The sequence below is a fragment of the Nelumbo nucifera genome, chromosome 7 (genome assembly GCF_055504915.1).
Source record: "Nelumbo nucifera cultivar China Antique chromosome 7, China Antique-T2T, whole genome shotgun sequence".
NCBI classification, from domain to species: domain Eukaryota; kingdom Viridiplantae; phylum Streptophyta; class Magnoliopsida; order Proteales; family Nelumbonaceae; genus Nelumbo; species Nelumbo nucifera.
The window spans coordinates 53,913,190-53,934,389 of record NC_142655.1 but is presented as its reverse complement, the minus strand read 5'-3'; the positions used below and the strand labels follow the sequence as shown (position 1 = coordinate 53,934,389).

Here is a 21,200-nt window from a genome sequence, read left to right as displayed (position 1 = left end):
TGGCCAGACCAATCCTCAAGACTCCCTCGACCAAAATTGATCCGGGTTTAACCAGGCCGGTTGGGCCGAATGGTTTACCCCTTAGGCGTCTCTCATGGGCAGAGATGCAGTCACGTCGCGAATGTAGGCTCCGCTATAATTGTGATGAAAAATTCGAACCCGGGCACTGATGCAAGAAACCCCAACTTTTCTTATTAGAGCCGGAGGACCATGAAGAGGAGGATCCCGCAGTTGAAGACGGGAACCCGGAAGTTGATGAAGAATCTTCGGAGCAGGGGCCGGAGATCTCCCTCCATGCCCTGATTGGCATTTCCTCACCTCGTACCATGAGGCTTAGAGCAGTGATCGGAGGTAGTTCGGTGGCTATATTGGTGGATAGCGGGAGCTCTCTAAATTTTGTGGCAGAGCAGCTAGCTGATCAGCTCCATTTAGCAGTGGAACCCATACCAGCTTTCTCTGTCCATGTAGCCAATGGACACAAACTCAGTTGTGATGGGGTTTGAAAAGCAGTGAAGATCAAGGTGCAAGGGCACACACTCCAAGCCGACCTTCACCCGTTGAAGTTAAGGGGGCCTGATGTGATTTTGGGCCTCCAGTGGCTTCGACAGTTGGGCCTAGTGACTTGTGATTGGGCCCGTCTGACCATGACCTTCACAGTAGACGGGTAGAGTTGCACTCTCCAAGGCCTCGACCTGGGGCCCCCATTGCAAGAAGAATTCAGCCTAACAATCAAGCCAAGCCACCATTCCTCCCCACCTGTCATTCTCTATTTGGGAGGCAACCCAGTGGGGCCCACACTCAACCTTCCAATAGGTTTAGTAGGCCCAGGAGGGGATTCCACAGAGTTATCTATACTGCTGCAGGCTTACCAAGATATTTTCCAAGAGCCCATGGACCTTCCCCCGAAACGGGACCAAGACCATAAGATTTCCCCCTTGCCAGGGGCAGGTCCGACCAATGTGAAACCATATCATTATCCCCATTTTCAGAAGTCTGAAATTGAGAACATTGTAGCTGATTTGAAGAAAAAGGGCATGATACAACCCAGCTCCAACCCTTTTTCCTCACCCGTCCTGTTGGTAAAAAAGAAAGACGACACGTGGAGATTTTGTGTGGACTACCGGGCCTTGAACTGTATCACGGTGAAGGACAAATTTCCCATACCAGTTATCGACGAGTTGTTGGATGAATTAGGTGCTGCTACAGTGTTTTCCAAATTAGACCTGAGGGCCGGGTACCACCAGATCTGGGTCCACCTGGAGGATGTGTGAAAGACGACATTCCGGACTCACGATGGGTACTATGAATTCCTGGTTATGCCCTTCGGGCTAACCAACGCTCCGTCCACTTTTCAGGCTCTAATGAATGATATATTTCGGCCCTACCTCAGACGGTTCATCCTGGTATTTTTCAATGACATTTGGGTGTATAGTGACAGTTGGGAATCTCATCTACAGCATCTGAAAGTTTCTTTGGAGGTCTTGAGGCAGCATCGGCTTTACGCCAAGAGAGACAAATGCCTATTCGGCTAGAGGGAGGTGCACTACCTAGGCCATATTGTCTCTCACCAGGTTAGAGCTGACCCTGATAAGATTGCAACCGTGGTTAGCTGGCCCATTCCAGATTCTATACGGGCTCTTAGGGGGTTCCTGGGCCTAACCGGTTACTACAGACGGTTTATAAAGAACTATGACCTGATAGCCAGCCCACTGACCCAGCTACTCAAAAAGAATGCATTTCGTTGGGATGCCCAGGCCCAAGCCACATTCCAGGCTCTCAAACAGGCCCTGTCCACACCACCCACTCTCGCCTTTACCGGATTTTTCTCAAGAGTTCGTAGTAGAGTGTGATGCATCTAAGTCGGGGGTGGGAGCAATCCTTATGAAACAGGGAAGACCCATTGCCTACTTCAGTAAAGCATTGTCTACCCAGGCCCAACTGAAATCTACCTATGATAAAGAGTCGATGGCGGTTGTCCTCTTGGTATTGAAGTGGCGATCTTATCTGTTGGGCCACTCCTTTGTCATCCGTACTGATTACCAAAGCCTCAAGCACCTATTAGAACAGCCAGTGCACAGCCCAGATCAACAGAAGTGGCTGTATAAATTGTTGGGGTTTGACCACAGGGTGGAGTACAAACCCGGCGCAATGAACAAGGCAGCGGACACTCTGTCCCACAGCCATGAAGTGTCCATGTTGGGCGTCTTCTGTCCCAATTTTCCTATCTTGGCCAAGCTCAAAGAAGAAGCCCACCTGGATGAAACAATTCAGAAGCTTGTTCAGAGACTCAAAGCATATCCCGCTACAGTCCCAGGGTTCCACCTAGTGGGGCCAGATCTGTTCTTTAAAGGGCGCCTAGTGATTACAGCCAAATCAAAGTTTCTTTCGGAGTTACTTCAGTTATTTCACTGCTCTACCTTGGGTGGCCATTCAGGAATACTCCGGACCTACTGCAGGGTAAGCCAAAACTTATTTTGGTCAGGGATGAAGAAGGCCATCCAGCAGTTTGTAGCAGAATGCCCTACTTGCCAATGCTACAAATCTGATCATCAAACTCCGTCAGGGTTGCTGCAGCCCCTTCCAATTCCGACACAGGTATGGGAAGATATCACCATGGATTTTATCACGAGACTTCCAACGTCCATGGGTAAATCAGTGATCATGGTAGTAGTGGACAGATTAACCAAATACAACCATTTTGTTGGGCTGATGCACCCATATACAGCGGCCCAGGTAGCAAACACCTTTGTGAAGGAGGTGACCCGACTTCATGGCACCCCTGGTCCATTGTGACAGATAGGGATCCGGCTTTCATGAGCCACTTCTGGACTGAATATTTCAAAGCCTAGGGGACTCAAATGAACCACACCACCAGTTACCACCCACAAGCCGACAATCAATCTGAAGTTGTTAACAGGAGTTTGGAAACTTATTTAAGGTGCTTCATGGGGGAAAGGCCTAAACAGTGGATGCTTTGGCTACCATGGGCCTAGTTGTAGTACAATACCACTTATCATTCATTGCTGGGGATGAGCCCATTTAAGGCACTATATGGGAGGGGACCATCCCTGATACTTCCCTATGAAACTGGTTCTACAGCAGCGGTGGAAGTTGAAGAAAAACTACAACAGAGAGATGAAGTCCTGAAGTCTCTAAAGGAGCATTTGACCCGGTCCCAACAGCAGATGAAGGCCCAGTATGACAAGAAGCACATGCTAGTGATTTACCAGGAAGGGGAGTTTGTGTTCTTGAAACTTCAGCCCTACCGCCAAGTGTCAGTAGCACGTAGGAAGTGACCTAAATTTGCACCTCGTTTTTTGGGCCTTTTCGAATAGTGGGCCGAGTAGGGGAGGTGGCATACAGATTGGACCTTCCTCCATCCCCTCGCATCCACCCCATTTTCCATGTCTCCCTACTAAAGAAGAGCATAGGACTCAGGTGGATGCTAGCCCCACATTGCCTGAGTTCGATGAGGAGGGATGTCTGCAGCCTGAGCCAATGGTGGTTCGAGATCTAAGGTGGTAAAAAGGGGTAAAACAGTTCACAAGAAAGCTTTGGTGGTTTGGAAGCACTTGCTCGAGGAGGATGCATCCTGGGAGGACTGCGACAATCTCAAGAAGATGTTTCCGGGCTTCAACCTTGAGGACAAGGTTGTTTTGAAGGAGGGGCGAGTTGTTGAGGCCCCAACCCAAATGGCACCTCAGGTCCATTCCACTAACCAGCCCGTGGACCAGCCCACACTGCCGATAGAAGCCCACGAGGAGCACAACACGATGAAGAAATCCAAGCGCCCACCCATTCGTTTTCTGTACACAAGGACACATCAGCCATGATCATTTCCATGCACATGCCGTGACTTCCTTGTAAACTTTATAAATATCTGAGAATAAACGAAGAGGGCAGACCTGGTTTATTGCATTCTCTTCTTCTTCTCTCATTAGGATTTAGGAGGTTAGGTCTCCCTCGAAGAGACCTTTGCGGTGGGCAGTATCCCATCAGACTGTGGCTGATTTGATCATGGATAAAAACAAATTGGAACTGCATTTCCCTTTGAGTGATGGGTCAACAATTCTACCATTTGAGTCAAGCAAGTCAACCTTTGGTGCCTTAGATTAAAATTAAATAATGAAATAAAAACATAGAAAAATTGGGCATGTCTCTAATGTTATATATTCATCATAAATGTTCAAAATGTACGGCATAAGCCTTCCGAACACAAGGAGGCATAAGCCTCCTTAAGAGGAGGGGAGTCAAGAGGAAGAAGGAAGAGGAAGGGGGGATTTATTAAGTTAAATCTTGATGGGAGTAGTGAAGGTAACCTATACTCCTCAGGTGTATGGGGTGTTTTCAGAGATGAGAAAGGGAAGGTGATAGCAATGTATTCTTGCCCCATTGGGGTTGGGGACTCTCTCTTAGAGCTGAAACCTTTGCTGTTCTGGAGGGTATTAGAAAGAGTAAGGAACTGAAAATATAGAAATTAATTATTGAAGGGGACTCTAAGTTGGTGGTAAGCTGGTTAAAGAAGGGAGGAGGTCTTTGGAAGTTTACTAATGAATGAAAGGAAATCAAATGGCTAACTAGGGGCATGGACACTATTTTGTGAAGGAGCGGACATCAATAGGATTAGAAACCTAAAGCTCACCATACAACTCTTCGAGCAAATGTCAAACCTTAGAGTAAATTTTGAGAAGAGTTGTATAATTGGAGTCAATATGGGCAAGGGGGAGGCTTGTAAATGTGCAGACATTCTGGGGTGTGTAGTTTCCAATTGGCCCTTAAACTACCTTGGTTTACCATTGGGAGATCATCCTCAGCAAGGTGAATTTTGGGCCCCTGTTGTGGAGAGGTTTGAAAAAGGACTTGCCAAATGGAAGAAGAATTATTTATCTCTCGGTGGGAGGATCACTTTGATAAGGTCTACTCTTGGCAACGTTCCTGTCTATTTCCTTTCAGTTTTTATGATTTCGGCTAAGGTGGCTAGTAGGCTGGAAAAACTAATGAGAGACTTTCTTTGGGAGCTAGGAGCGGAGAAGAAGGACCATAGGGTCAGATGGGATGTGGTATGTATGCAAGAAGGATGGGGGTTTGGGAATTGGGAATATAAGGGTAGGAATTTAACACTGTTGGGGAAATGGCTGTGGAGATTCTCATTGGAGAAAGAAAGACTGTGGGCTAAGATAGTGGAAAGTATACATGGGGTGGCAGGCAATGGATGGGACTCTGGGATCTTAGCAAGGACTACAAGAGCTTCTCCTTGGAAAGCTATTCAAGCCATCTTGCCCTTGTTCTATCCTTGGGTCAGGTATGAATTACACTCAGGTAGCCTCATTAAATTCTGGGAACATGTATGGGTTGGGAACTCCTCTTTGAAAGATCAATTTCCAAGCCTCTTTGCTATCTCTACCCTTAAAAATGAACCAATTTCCTCATTTCTTGTTCCTTCTAATTCTCCTTCTGGGTTCGGTTGGAATTTGAACTTGAGATGAGATGTCAGGGACAAAGAGTTAGCATGCATTACAGCCTTATTATCCATTCTGGAAGGGATCTTCATTGAGCCATCGAAGTCAGATGGTAGAATATGGACACTCACTCCCTCGGGCTCCTATTCCTGTGCCTCTTTCTTCAAGGCCCTTCTATCCCCTTCTCCTATTGGAATGTCTTTTCTTGTTAAAGAAGTATTGGTGTCGACCTATTCCTCCAAAGGTTGGGTGCTTCTGTTGGGAAGCCTTTCTGGAAAGAGTTAATACAGGGGATCTACTTCAAAGAAAAAGACCCAATAATTGCTTGTCTCCTCACTGGTGTGTTCTTTGTAAATCTGATGGTGAGTCTGGATATCACTTATTAATTTCTGTTAAAGTCATTTGGGAATGGTTTACTTCTTTGTTTGGTTGCAGGTGGACTCCCCCTTCGGATGTGCAAAGCTTATTTACTTCCATGCCTAACAGGTTAACCAAGAGGGCCAAGATCATGTGGAGATGTGGTAGGGTTGCAGTGTGTTGGACTGTTTGGTAGGAGAGAAATTTAAGGGTATTTTCTGATGAGGAGAGAAGCCCAGAAGTAATTTTGGAAACTATTCACATTAGGGTGATTCACTGGTTAAAAACTTTGTAGCTGTTTGTAGTATTCTCAGTTGATGAGATGGCCAGAAAGTGGAAGGAGATTACCGAGTTAGGCTCAATCAGGAAGACCTCAAATTCCTGCTGGACACCTCCACCTCATGGATTTACCAAATTGAATTTTGATGGCAGCAACATGGGTAATCCAAGGCCCTCCGAAGTTGGGGGAGTAAAGATGTAAATCAATCCTTTAATATCAAGATTAAACTTAGTGATTAGCAGAATAAAACATGTCTGACTAACTGTACAAGAGAAGAAGATGGCGAAGAGAAGAGGTAAGAGAAGGAGTCGAATCATTCTCCACTCTCCTCTAACCCTATTTTATTAAGATCTAAAAATTTGATGATGACAAGAATGCCCTTAAGTGGGCGGCCAGCTTGGCAGTTACATAAAGAAAAATAAAACAAGAATAAATAATAGGCCCATTAAGTGTGGCCCATCAACATAAAATAAAAGATATTACAAGAGAGGCTGTTAGGGCCCATTCGGCCCAGTCTCTTTACACTTCCCCTCAAGCTGAGCATAGATGTCAATCATGCCCAGCTTGCTTATATAGTGTGTCAATTTCCCCCTTGGAACTCCCTTGGTCAAGATATCAGCCCAGTTACTCTTCCGATGTGATGAATGGTAAACAAACTTCTCCTGAAGAGACTCTTTCCCTTATGAAATGCCTATCAACCTCAATGTGCTTAGTTCTGTCATGTTGAACAGGATTATGTGCAATGTTGATAGCAGCTTGGTTGTCACAATAGAGCATCATTGGTTTCTCGTAGTCCACCCCCAATTCCTCTAGAAGGGATCATAGCCATAGTAATTCTGACACACCATGAGCCATTGCCTTGTATTCTGCTTCAGCTGAGGATCTAGCAACTACTGATTGTTTCTTACTCCTCCAAGACACAATATTCCCAGCAACCAGAGCACAATAACCAGAGGTGGACTTTCTGTCATCAATACGTTCTGCCCAATCTGCATTAGTAAAGGCTTCCATCTTCATGTGACCATGCTTAGCAAATAGAATACCTTTCCCTGGAGTACCTTTCAAGTAGGACAGAACCCTTTCTGTAATAGCTAGATGAGTATCTCTGGGAGAATGCATAAACTGACTAATAACACTTACTGCATAGGAAATATCTGGCTGAGTCATGCAAAGGTATAACAACTTCCCAAGCAGTCTCTGAAACATTCCCTTATCAGGCAAAGGTTCACCGTCTGTGGTAGAAAGCTTATGATTAGGATCAATGGGAGTGGAGATAGGTTTAGCTCCAAGTTTACCAGTTTCAGCAAGAAGATCAAGGACATATTTGTGCTGAGATATGAAGATACCATCCTTAGATCGAGCAACTTCAATACCCAAGAAATACCGAAGATCTCCCAAGTCTTTGATTTCAAATTCAGAGTTGGGAAATCCTTTTAGTTTACTGGCCTCTTCAATGTCATTACCCGTGACCACAATGTCATCAACATAAACAATCAAGAAGGTCACCAGAGAGTCATTTCTCTTCAAGAATAGTGTATGATCAGATTGTGTTTGAATGTAGCCGAAGGGGACAAGAGCAGCCCGAAATCTCTCAAACCAAGCCCGAGGAGATTGTTTGAGACCATAAATAGATTTGTGTAGTTTACACACCTTGCCTTTCATTTCTTTCCCATACACTCCTGGAGGTAGAGACATATAGACCTCTTCATGCAGGTCTCCATTCAAGAAGGCATTTTTAACGTCAAATTGGTGTAGGGGCCAATCAAAAGTAGCTGCTAGAGAAAGTAAAACCTTGATTGAAGTCATCTTAGCTACAGGAGCAAATGTCTCAAGATAGTCAATGCCATACATTTGGGTGTAACCCTTAACAACCAATCGAGCCTTGAACCTCTCAACGTAGCCATCAGAGTGATACTTAATGGTAAACACCCATTTACAACCCACTGGTTCCTTTCCTTCCAGCAAGTCCACAATATCCCAGGTATGGTTCTTATGCAATGCATCAAGTTCAGTCATCATAGCATCCCTCCACTCAACTTGAGATAATGCTTTCGGTACAGACCTGGGTATCACATGGGAAGAAACATATACAAGAAAGTAGTAGGAAGGGGAGAGAAGGTTGTACGATAAGTATTTGGAGATACAGTGGGCTGTACACTTCTGCTTGCCCTTGCGAAGAGCAATAGGAAGGTCAAGGTCTGGGACAGTCAGAGATGGGTCAGTAGAGGGCTGACCTGTTTCCTCAAGAATGATGGGAGTGGCAAGATGCTTTTCTGAAGGAGTGGAAACAACCTGCACATGTCTGAATCTCTGCCTTTGGTACCACCTTTGGAGAGCAGGAGTAGAAGGAGGAGGAGGAGGAGCAGGGATATCAAAGGTAGGTCCAGTGGAAGAGGTGGACACCCCATGATCGGACTCACAAGGGATGGGAAGAGGAACAACTGGAGACATAGCAAAGGGCTCACCAGATTTCTCCCCCTCAGGAGGAATACTAAAGAAGGGAGTCAACTCGGCAAAGGTGACATCCCGAGATACAAAGCGGGTGCCATGAACTGGATCAAAACAGCAATAACCCTTATGTGTGGAAGCATATCCCAGAAACACACACTTATGAGCCTTAGGTTCAAACTTGTGCCTTTGGTGACTATGAATATGCACATAGCAAGTACATCCAAACACACGGAGAAGAAGAGAAAAGAGATCCTCATCCGGGAAGAGAAGGCTAAAAGGAGTTTTAAAGCCAAGGACCCGGGAGGGCATACGGTTGATCAGAAAGGTAGCAGTAAGAACATCTCCCCAAAACTTTACAGGAACATGGGATGCAAACAAGAGGGATCTGGCAACCTCAACCACATGCCTTTTCTTTCTTTCCGTTACCCCGTTTTGTTGTGGAGTATAGGAACAAGAACTTTGATGAATAATCCCAAAAGTTTCAAGATAGGTGGAGCGGGTTCTCTCAAAATACTCCTTAGCATTGTCAGAGCTTAATATTTTGATACGAGTATTAAACTGGGTGAGGATGAGTTCATGAAAATTTTTCACAATAGCCGGTACTTCATCCCTGGATTTCATGAGATAAATCCAAGTGTAATGCGAGTAATCATAAAAAAAAAGGATAAAGTACTTGTAACCCCCCATGGTTGGCATGTGATATGGCCCCCACACATCAGAGTGAACAATATGGAAAGGAGAAAGTGATCTTTTATTGCTAATTGAATAGGAATGTCTACAATGCTTTGCCAACTCACATGATTCACAATGAAGACTCGATAAAGACACTCCTTTAAACATATCTGGGAACAGATGACTCAAAGCAGAAAAAGACAAGTGACCAAACCGAAAATGACATAATAAAATTTTGTTAACAAATTCTGACACAACTGACTCTAAGGCAGCTCCATGAGGTGGTCCCAAAGCTTGATCCGGTGTGTCTAGCAAGTATATTCCGTTCGCCTCATGGCCACTCTCAATCATCCTCTGAGACTGTAGGTCCTGAAAAACACAATGAGTGGGAAAGAAGGTTATGCTGCAATTCATGGACTTTGTTAAGCTACTAACAGATAAGAGGTTTGTGTTAAGCTTAGGGACATGAAGAACAAAAGATAAGAACAGGGTGTCAGAGGTCTTTATATCACCTTTACCAGAGATGGGGGAAAGGGACCCATCGGTAAGGGATATTTTCTTTCCCAGAGAGAAGGTGATATGAGCAAAAAAGGTTAGATAGACTGGTCATATGGTCTGATGCACCAGAATCGATAATCCAAGGGATTTTATGATTACCTGAAATTGAAGCATGATTTGCAGAAGCACGAGTACCTGAGTGAGCAAAAGCCGATGAAGATGATGTACTGTTGGAAGGGTGAACTGAAGAAACTATAGCTTTCAGGTGATTTAGGAGCCTCCCATACTTCTCAAAAGCCAGCTTCATTGTAGCCAACTGCTCAATGGTTGATTTCTCCTCACTCTCCTTACTTCCCCCTTTAGGTATTGTAGCAGCATTAGCAGTCTTGGGTTTTCCCACCTGACTGCCCTTCTTAGGGTTATTATTGTTCTTAAACCCATCAGGGAGAAGTCCAGGATGAAGCTTCTAGCAGGTGTCCTTTGTATGCCGTGGTTTCTTGCAATATTCACACACCTGCTCTCTTTTCTCAATAGGGCCCTTTGGTTTCATTCCCGCATGTGCAAAATGTTCTGTAGGTGGACTCTGCAACTGAACTTGCCGCCTACTCTCCTCACTACTTATCATAGCATATGTTTGTGAAAGAGAAACCTCATCCCTGGCCAAAATATTCTATCTGATAATATCAAACTCAGGGTTGAGTCCAGTGAGAAACTCAAACACCCTATTTCTCTCCACCAGTTTTCTATACATTTCAGCATCCTTTTTACTCTCCCATACCACTGTCTCCATAACATCAATTTCCTGCCATAGGGATTTTAGTATAGAGTAGTAGATTGCTACACTCTTCTCCCCTTGTCTCGGGTTTTTCACATCACTTTTCAATTTGTACGCTCTGGCTACATTTAGTTTCTGTGAATAGGTCTCAGTTACACTGTCCCATATCTCCTTAGCCGAAGACATCCAGAGATAGTTTTGGCTTATATGGGGTTGCATAGAGTTGACTAACCATCGTATAACAGTATAGTTCTCTTGCATCCATTTTTCAAATTCAGGGTCTGTCTCTTCGGGTTTCACCTTACTGCTTGTGAGATACCCGAGTTTTCTTCTACTACAAACATAGATTTTTATAGACTGTGCCCAAGCAAGATAGTTCATCCCATCTAGCTTAATTGTGGTAACATCAGTCAAAACGGAATCTACCGACACCTGCTTGAACTCACTTCCGTATGTCTCCATTAATCAAACGGAAATCAAAGAACATAAATTTTGATTATGTAAACTTACTTGAAGTCAAACCAGAACTCGGGTGCTTGAAAAACTAGGGTTTTGCTCCATCCAGCAGATGAGAGGAAGAGAGAAGATGCTGTCGCACTTACCAGACTAACCCAAACTCTTCCAAACCTGAACCGCCCTCCTTTAGCAGTCACAAGACACCTTCCTAGCATAGAGCGCCACACCCGAGCTTCACCTTTCCTAGTAACCTCGAAAATCTCTAATCGGCTAGGGTTTCGGGCAGCAGTAGAACAACATCACTTGGCAAAATCTAGCCAGAACTAAACTCTCCAAACCCTTCTACCAACTAGGCAAGTGATTCTCTATACTATAGAGAACCTCTCTCTCCATACACTCTCTTGATTTTAGAGTGTACAGGAACGAAGAAAAAGAAGGAAGAGGAACTAAACCCGCTCTAATACCAAGATGTAAATCAGTCATTTAATATCAAGATTAAGCTTAGTGATTAGCATAATAAAACAGGTCTGAATAACTGTACAAGAGAAGAAGATGGCGAAGAGAAGAGGTAAGAGAAGAAGGTGTCGAATCATTCTCCATTCTCCTCTAACCCTATTTTATTAAGATCTAAAAATTTGATGATGACAAGAATGCCCTTAAGTGGGCGGCCAGCTTGGCAGTTACATAAAGAAAAATAAAACAAGAATAAATAACAGGCCCATTAAGTGTGGCCCATCAACATAAAATAAAAGATATTACAAGAGAGGCTGTTAGGGCCCATTCGGCCCAGTCTCTTTACAAGTAACAAGGGATGAAAATGGGAACCTGCTAGCTATGTATTCTGGTCCAATTGGGGTGGGTGATTCTTTGAGGGCTGAGATCCTAGATGCTCTTGAAGGGATTCAAAAGGCTAAGGAAATGAACTGTAAAAAACTGATCATAGAAGGTGATTCTGAAATTGTAGTAAATTGGCTAAAAGAGGACAGTTCTACACTGGAAATACAGCAACGAAAAGAGGAACTTCAAGTGGCTCACCAAGGATATTGAAATTCGTTGTACATGGATAGTGAGAAGTGCTAATGCAGTGGCAGATGGTCTAGCTAGGCAAGGGGTGAACAGAAACTCAATGTTTTGGGCTGTTTCGTAATTGTTTCATGAATTCGGGTTTATAGGGTATTTGGGGGTTAAGAGTTTTTAGCTCCTTACCTTGTAATTTAGCTTTTCCTTCTTATTAATAAAATTCACTGTTACTGATAAAAAAAAAAAAAAACTAGGGGGGTGGACATCCAATTTTAGTGGGTGAAAAGAACAGAAAATGCTTTTGTAGATGCTTTGGCAAAGCAGGGGGTGGGAAGGGATCAATTGTATTGGGCTGTATTGTGAAATGTTGTTTCACTCTCTTGTAGAGAGTTAAGCCTTTTTAACCCTCTGGATTGCTGTACCCGTTTCTTATAATTCTAATGAAATTCTTTTATTGATAAAAAAAAAAGATGGAAATGAGTCAATAGTTCAACTGGTTAAATCATTGAGTGAGTGACCAAGGCAATAAGTTCTCTCTCTCTCTCTCTGCAAAAAAAGTGGTTTTTGAGGTGAGACGGACCTTGAAATCTTGCCAGGTGATAGGTCAACTGGTCAGACTGTTTGGGTGACAAGTAGGAAGATTTCAAGCTGGGTCCCTAGGTTAAAAGGAAACAAATCCATCACTACACCATTTTTTGAATACTTATTTGTTAAATGTTTATTGATAAGGACAATGAATCATTATTATTGTTGTTGTTGTTGCTATTATCTGAAATTTTCATGTGATAATGCATGTGCACATTTAATAGTAACAATAAAATAGACATTATTGCACTAAAATATTCATTTTGTGGGTTATATGCTAGTTTCTTTTTATTATTTTCTTATTTGTTGGGGTTCAACCAACACACGTCAGTTCATGCTGTTTCGGACCTTTTAAGACTTCAAAACCTAAACTAAAAAGCAAGGAAGAACTTAAAATTTTGGTCAATTTGCACTCTTTCTTTTCTTCTTTTACTAGGGCAAAAACATATATTTTCTGAATTTTCTTTCTTCTTTTTTCATTTCATGAATATGTTGGTTTTCTAGTACTGAACCAATGCATTAAACACTGCTAGCTTTTACTGACATGTCTATCCAAAAAGTCAGACCTTTATCTTGGGTGAAAGTAATGGAAGACGTTGATAATCACATAACTCTTGGACATGTGCAAGATTAAATGAACTAGTAAACATGTATGTGCTATTGATGATTTAATGGGAGTGTTATTATAAAAAAAAAAAAAACAAAGTAAACATGTACGTGCAAATGCACGTGACAGTATCTTTAAGACAAAACTATTTACAATTTATGGGCAGTTTTTGAACAGTTATAAGTGGGCAGTTTTTGGAGTGAGAGTAAAGGACATATATGCCCTTTTTATGCCTGTTGTATGTTGCTTAGATAAGGGGTAAAAATGTCTAATGAAAAGTCCAGAAAATGGGGCTATTCGCTCTTTTATTAATAGTATAGATATAGATATGTGAATCTTTGTTCCTACTCATATAAGTAGGTTTGGCACTCTGTTGTGAAATTAATATTACGTTATTTTCCTAAATATGATGTACACATCTGATTTTCCCCAAGTTTTTTAGGTATCACTACTACATGCATTTAATCAATTTTGGAGACTCGTGACTATAATTTACTTTTGAATTTGGAGCCATAGACTTCCATCTTTTATTGGCGTAGGAACAGTGTTCTGAATATGGGAAGGCTCCCTTTTGTTCCTTGAAAGCATTGATTGCTTAAATAAAGTAAGGGAAATAAATAATTCTTTCTTTCAGTGCATACTTGGAATTGCCCCAAGTACATACTTGGAATTACTGTTATCTGTTCCCCTGACAACCCGGGTTGTGAACATAGATACTTTGGACTTATTCTGATATTCTGATGCAGGTGGATATACCATCACTACTGTGCTATGGCAATGGCGCTCATCAGTCTCACATGGGAGATAAAAGGGCAACCTGATTGTGCCGAAAAGCAGGTTATTCTGTCCCATTATTTGCTGGTTTATTTTTCATGTTTTGTTGCAATCCTAACCCTTGAATTATATGCAGAGAGGGATAAATCTGTTCCTTCAATGGGCTATAATGCAAGGAGTCGCCATGCTCTTGCAAAATAGATATCAACGCCAGAGACTATATACTCGTATTGCATTGGGAAAGGTGCAATTTAACAACTAGTTGCTATAGTAACAAATTTTATAGATGCTGATATCATTATTTATTCAACCCACCATTCTTTCATGGTGGATCAAATATTTGTGAAGTACTAAATTATGGGCTTTTGGTAGCTATGGATCTCATTCGATAAAGATTTGGTCCTTGATATTTTTATCTTTGATTTCTTTGGAACTCTTTTTTTCCTCCTTTTATTTACGCTAGTACCTGCTAGGATGGTTTTGGTGACATACTTGGCATAATATTGTCTATCTAAGGCTCATATTATAGATATATGTGACATTTTATTTGCAGGCTAGAAGAATGGATGTGGTATGGGGAGAAACTGCTGGTGTTGAAGGTCAATTATGGCTGTTATGCCCCATACTGTTCATTTTGCAGGTAGTTTGAGCTGCATGTTACTTCAACAAATTCCCATATTGATAGTCATTTAGATGATCTGTTTTTTTTTTTTTTTAAACTTTAAATTTAACTTTTTGTGTTTTCATCATTTGTGTGAAATGTCTCGAGGGTGAAGGAACACCGATTAGGGTTGCAAGTTGGGTTGGACATTTGTTAAATTTTAAATGGGCCTGAACCCTAACCCGAGCATGATGTAGTTGAAATTCTTAAAAATTGGGCAGCCTGACTTGCCAGCCCTGACACTTATAATGTAGTATTAGTTTTATGAGGCATTCCCAACTTCAATCTAGAGATCTAGCAGGTGAAAATTGTTTTGGAAATAGTAAATATGGTGGTATAAAAATACCATGTAAAGGTACTATTTTAACATAGTTGAATTATAGTTTCATTTGTTGGGTTTTGAATACTTGATGTCAGGGCTTTGAAGCATACGTTGGATCATTGCTCTTGCGGACTGCACTGGTTGGCGTTGTTTCCGAGTGGCAGGCAAGAATTACTCGTGATTTCGTTTTGGTTTTATGCCATGTCCACCAACAAGCTTCGATCTATTGTTTCTCAGTAAAGTTTTAATTGATACAAACTTTGCATATGGCAGGTTGTTGTTTGCGGAATCCTTCTAATTCTGATGGCAGTTGGAAACTTTGCAAATACGGTGCAAACACTTATGGCAAAGTCAAGGGTTAAAGCGAAAATGAAGAAAAGTAAAAGCAAGCAAGAACTAAATCATGGGTCCTCTCCAAGGAATTTGAAATTGTAAAGATACCAAGTAGAATCCTATAAATGGTCATGAGTTATTTATGGAGCTTCATATTTGGTTTTTGTTGGAATGTATTCTGGGTTTTCTACGTGCTTTCCTGCAGCTACTGTTGTCTCTTCATCTCTCTTCTCTAGATACATGACCGTAAGATAAGAGTTTAAATGTGATCCAGTTTTGAGTTCAATCTATGAATATGGCTTTGTGGCTGTCCTGGTATAAGACTTCGGTGAAGAAGTCTGGTCGATTCAGTGAAGAAGTCTGAATGATCAAGGAATCTTCCATATGTTGAATTGGTCTAATTGGTTTGCATGCCCCTTACTGTTTCTTTTTCCTTCACACAGGCTAAACCGGAGCCAAAAAAAAGAAAAAGAAAAAGGGCTTACGCAAGTCAGAATAAAACGAATATCAAAACTTCCAATACTGAATAATTATTTGTGAGAAAGGAGGTTAAAGCTTATTTGGTTTGATAGAAAATTAGATAGGCAGAAGGTTGAAATAAAATTCTTTGAGGCTTGGTTTGTTTGCAGCGGGAGTTTCATTTGCACTGGTGTGGATGCATGGAAATTGGAAGTGCAAATGGGTTGTGTAAATTTTGGTTTACTTTTGCTTTAGGTTTGACATTGTTTTATATCTTTGTGAGAAGTAAAATGAGGTGATCCCCATTTCGTGTGCGGTATGACAAAGAAGAAAGATAATAGCAGGGTTATTTGTTTAGGCTGTGTTTGGTTGCAATGAAAATAAGTTTGCACTGCCACTGATGCAAAACCATGATAGTGCAAATGATTTGAGTGTAAATTCTGATATATTTTTGTTTTAAATTTTGGTTTATTTTGTTTGATTGCAGTAAAAATGAACAAAGTCAAGATCTGAAGCAGAATAAAGTAAAACCCAAAACAAAATTAAACAAGAGTGTGCATTTTTTACATTCTAATATCAACTCTTAAAAATACTATAGGGAAGACGTTCCTTTTTTTTAATGTTAAACATTTTCCCCCTTATTTTCCATTTGCTTCACACCTTTATTGTTTGAATCTACTTCCCAAAAATTGAGAACTATACTTCCACATTTTTTTGATAAATAACTTCAAATTTTATTAAAACTCAAGGTAATAAAACATTACAAGCATCCCTAGAGAGCACAAGATGCTACCTCTCTATATTAAAACAAAAGAAATATCTAATGGTTTAAAACAAAATATAATTCCACATTTTTTCCATCCCATCTTATGACATCCTATAAACGAAACATGGGAAGAGAAGAGAATATTCTTTTCCATCCTATCCTACAAATCAAACAAAGCTTGATATAAAAGATGGTTGGTAGTTTCAGCCTCAATTGAGCACCACAGGCAATTTCCCTTCTCCAAAACCATAGCCCTTGAGCCCTACTAGTAAGAATGTAAATTAAACCAGTGTTTTTGAACTGCCGTTGATTTGGATGGTAGGCCATTTGGTCCAGGAATTGTCTAGGCAACTGGTTCCATTTTACCCTAAACCGGGTCCGTGGCCAAAAGCCGTTGAATTTGTCAGTGAGCCACTGATCTGGGTGGTCAAATCATTGATCCGTTCAATAATTTTTGGCCTTTTTTTTATTTGAACTGTTTTTTTTTATTTATTTTTTAGTTGGAACGAGTCCGTTCAAACTGTCGACCCATTCGACCTGTTCATCAACAGTTTTGGCTGTTTCTTATTCTATTTTTTTTTTTAAATTTTTTTAGTTGGAACATGCCTCCATTTGAACCGAATAGCCTAAATGTTGACCCAAAAATCGGGTGGCCAGAATGGTTCCGATTCTTTAAAACCTTGAATTAAACCATTAGATATTTCTTTGAAGCAGCCGTCCATGTCAAGAAAGCAATCTTTTTGTTTGAGGTAGTTTCAGCCTTCAACTGAAAAGAAACTTCAACTGTCCCTTGACCACACCTTCCTACCTTCTTGATCAAGATACTGATGGCTTCAAGCTCTAAATTTTCTGCAATGACTTGGACATAAAGTTCAATTTCCCAATTGTTGAGATTTCTTCCAAGATGAGGATTCCATATAATTGCATTATTTTGGTTGTGTTTGGTATAATTACTATTTCTAGTTGAAACATTTTGTATTGATCAATACAATTAATTGGTAAGAAATATGTATTGTCACTTCAACCAGAAAAATGCTGGATTTGATCACTGATGTTTGTAAAAACAAGATTTATAGTTTTTTTTAAGCTTAGAATTAAATTTGTATTGATTAACCCAAAATGTTTTAAGGTAGAAAAAAAAAAGCCAAATTATACACTTGAGTCCAAGTCTGTTAAAACTAAGGTTACAGTGAGGGTAAAATTACAAATATGCCCATGTTCAAGTTGAAACGCCATTTGGTCCATTTCTTTTTTTGATGAGTCTGTTTTTTAACAGGATTTTACTATTATTTTGTTGCCCTCAAAGCATCTTATGTTTTTTCTACATTGCACCCTACTCTTGCGGTCTTTTCAGTTGTAGGTAAGGAGGTAATGTCATAAATAGGGTGCAGAATGGATCTTCGAAAAAGTACTACTAACACAAGGTTCAACTTACTAAAGCACACAGTGCAACCGACAGAAGCATAGGATTTGGATCCAAAGGTCTGATAATTGGATAAATGGTGTTGCTACTGTTATATATAGTGCATAAACAGAGATATATACTTCAATTCCTTCTTGATAGGTGATATAACTTGTTTTACATACTTTTCCTTCTTTCTTTCAAACCATGAACATTCAACAGTCTTCACAGTTGAGCAGCAATAAAACATGATAAACTACAAACAAGTTTCTGTCTAGCAACCAATCCCAAAATAGCCACATTTATAAACCCTTGGCCTTTATTGATGGAGACCCTCAGTGAGAGGCTCACCTGATCAGTCTGGAGTTTGGACAAACAGATGGGGTTGTGTATATAATACAAAATACAAATAGTAGCTAGTAATCCATTGATGATCATGAGCTGGTGACTTATGAAGCTGAAGCAGGAGAAGAAGATGGGTTGAAAGCTTCTTGTTCTGCACAGCTGAGTACTTCATGGGGTCCTGCCTGCTCTCGGCCAACACCCATCAGGTCAAGGTAATACAAGTAGTGTGAGATGATGTTGTTCATGGAGTCCTCATCCCCCTGCCCACAAACCAGATCTCCATAGAGCACGTTTATGGTAGACCCAAAACCAGGGACCCTCTTGGCCAAGGTGTCATTCTTGGTGGGCTTCCAGTTGCCGACGAAGACGTCGTGGGCGGAGGGTTGCTTCTTCTTCATTGGGGTCATCCACCTCCATATGGCAGCTTGGAAGGCAAGGGTGGCATTGTTCTCAATGTACTCAGGATGGCTCAGCAAGTCCACCTTCAAGGCTTCACCAATGGTGCCATAGTTGTAGTTCCAGTAGATGGGCAAGGCCCCCCGGCCGTAGTACTCAACACCAGGGGTGCATGGGTACACATAATCTGTGGAATCACAGTAAGACTGGCTTGGGCTCATTTCATGGTTGTAGCACAGACCCCAGGCCAATGGCCCGCCTGTAGCCACTCCATAACCACCTAACAATAATACAACATTCAATACAGTCAGAATTGCATCCATTTCCCATTCCCATTTCCCATTTCCCATTTCCAACCAAACAGATAATTAAATAGATCTACAAGACCCAATAGTCATTATTCAGTCCATCCCCAACCTTTAAATATCAATATGTATTGTAGTGTATCATGTGCTGCTTTGTATTTAGGCTGTGTTTGAATTGTAGGAAAGAGTAGGGAAAGGTAGGAAACCTTCACAAACTTTATATAAGTTTCCCTACCTTTTCCTTCAAACCAAACATAGCCTTTTCCCCTGTTGGAAAGTGTGGGATTTGTGGAAATGAACTTTCATAATTTTTTGGTCCATCATCTCATATAAATTTTACCCTTCTCCCAAGTGGGTAAATCACTCACCCATAAAAGGAGGAAAATTGGCCAAATTATGTGGGACCAAAATGATTCATTGATTAATGTAAAGTTTGGGAGTACTTATTTGAAAAATAAGTGCTTATTCTAAAAAGCACTTATTTCAAACAGGGGTAATATAGATATTTTTAAAATGATATGGTGGACCAAAATAGGCCAGAAAGAAAGTGATCACTTAAAAATAAGCCAAAAATTTGGGTTTTTAATTTTGAATAAGTGCTTATTCTTAGGAAAAAACAATTATTCGGACTTATTTCCTAAACACAAATAAGCACTTATTGGTGTAGTCTTGGTCCAAAATAAATTAAACCAAAAAATATTAAATATCATTAATAAATTAAACCAAGAATATTCAGAATATTATGTGTTATTAATAAAACAAATAAAAATTAATGTCATAAATAACTTTTTCAGTCTTTAATAAACATATAACATGCATATAAATTTTCTATGTAAAAATAACCAATAAAAAATGTAAAAGCTTAAATATTAATTATCAGATGGGTTATGATGGGATCATATTGAATTGGAAAGAGGTGGATCCATATTTGATCCTGGAATTCAGAGAATTTTAATCAGATTGAATTTGAACACAAATTTATTAAGATATATGTATACCATTTGCAATCCTACACCAAATCCATGCATTAACAGATTTTATAAAAAAAAAAGGAAAAAAGAAAAACCTCTAATATTTATTGGTCTAAGCTTTTTATTTCCGTCTAAAATAGCTTCAACATTAGCTAACCGGTCCTAATTGGATCTGGTTCTTGTGGACCCAACATAAGCAAACCGGCTACACTACACCTTACCTTACCAAGTGCATCGTACAGCACAAATCTGGACCATTGCATGGGGGACCCACTTAGACAAACAGATCAATGATCCAGATCTATGGTGTATGATGCACCTTCTTCGTTCCAAAACTTCAACGAATGGAATGGAAGGAAGCCAAAGGGATGAGATGCTTACATGACGTTTTGCTGCCAACATGGCCAAGGAAAGCAGCCACCTCCTTCATCTGCATGAGCTTGCCGCCGGTGGTGCCGAAGCCGTGGGGTTGGTAGAGGGCGGAGGCGGTGATAAAGGAATGGTAGTCCCAGAAGCCGACGGCGTGCGCGACGGGAGAGTTTCTCTTTGCGAAGAGATCCTCGAACTGGTAGGTCTGGAAGAAATCCGATATGGTTTGGTTGCAGCAGTAGACGGAGTTCTTGCACTCCCACCCCTTAGTGCACACCTTATTCTTCCCCTTGGCCGGAGACGGCGACGGCGACTCTCCGTTGACACTCCCGCACAATACCATCAGCACCACCACCGCTGCCATAGTTGCTGTTACGGTGGCTTGCTGTTGGCTCCCCATTGACGAGAATCTTAACAGTAGCGAGCCCCAAGAAGAAGAAAAAGAAGAGAAGATTGAAAGAATGCTGAAGCTTTACGAGTTAGAGTTGAGGTGGAGCTGAACCATAAATAAAGACAACGGAGAGAGAGGGAGAGAGAGAGAGGTGAGAGAAAGCGAAGTGATAACTCACGAATAAACGACGGGAACTTGGAAATGACAGTGGACCTGATGAGTTGGTGTAGTAGCTTTGTTTTGACTTTTCTTGCTGCCAAAGAAAAGGGAAAACAATTGTAAAGGGTAATTTACATATGGCGACAGGGGAGTGAATTTCGATTGGGTCCCCACATACCCAACAGTACATGTGCATTGCGGAGATGTTCTTAATTCACGATTGGGATATGCTATGGGGCCTGGCCCATACATGGTTAGCCTATGGTGTGAAGAATGTGTAGTGTGTTCTCTGTGTCCTCGGATCTCCTCCTACCCACAGGACACACTATAGATGTACATTGGGAATATTATATTTTCGGTGTTTACATGTTAGCATTCATAGCCCAT

General features: G+C 41.2%; 2 protein-coding genes across 2 annotated transcripts in view; one reads left to right on the top strand and one right to left on the bottom strand.

Annotated features, from left to right (window-relative positions):
* LOC104611007 (uncharacterized) overlaps positions 1–15,558 on the top strand; it is a 29,241-nt gene extending 13,683 nt beyond the window's left edge. Inside the window, exons 6-10 of the mRNA XM_010277907.3 lie at positions 13,907–13,997; positions 14,071–14,178; positions 14,488–14,574; positions 15,013–15,081; positions 15,191–15,558. Coding sequence (XP_010276209.1) covers positions 13,907–13,997; positions 14,071–14,178; positions 14,488–14,574; positions 15,013–15,081; positions 15,191–15,352 — 517 coding nt within the window. The 3' untranslated portion in view covers positions 15,353–15,558. The remainder of the gene's footprint in view (positions 1–13,906; positions 13,998–14,070; positions 14,179–14,487; positions 14,575–15,012; positions 15,082–15,190) is intronic.
* Positions 15,559–18,015: 2,457 nt separating this feature from the next.
* Positions 18,016–20,852, bottom strand: LOC104611006 (chitinase-like protein 1). Its single transcript, XM_010277906.3, has 2 exons — positions 20,276–20,852; positions 18,016–18,898 (listed from the first exon to the last, which is right to left on the bottom strand). The coding sequence occupies exons 1-2, from the start codon at positions 20,661–20,663 to the stop codon at positions 18,327–18,329; spliced, it is 960 nt and encodes a 319-aa protein (XP_010276208.1). The 5' UTR covers positions 20,664–20,852; the 3' UTR covers positions 18,016–18,326.
* Positions 20,853–21,200: the final 348 nt, after the last annotated feature.

What these genes read in the sequence shown, in the direction of transcription:
- LOC104611006 (XM_010277906.3), bottom strand. Translation starts at nt 20,663, where the DNA reads ATGGGGAGCCAACAGCAAGCCACCGTAACAGCAACTATGGCAGCGGTG. An exon ending in TGTTGGCAGCAAAACGTCAT is followed by an intron (nt 18,899 to 20,275) that starts GTAAGCATCTCA and finishes TATTATTGTTAG; the next exon opens with GTGGTTATGGAGTGGCTACA.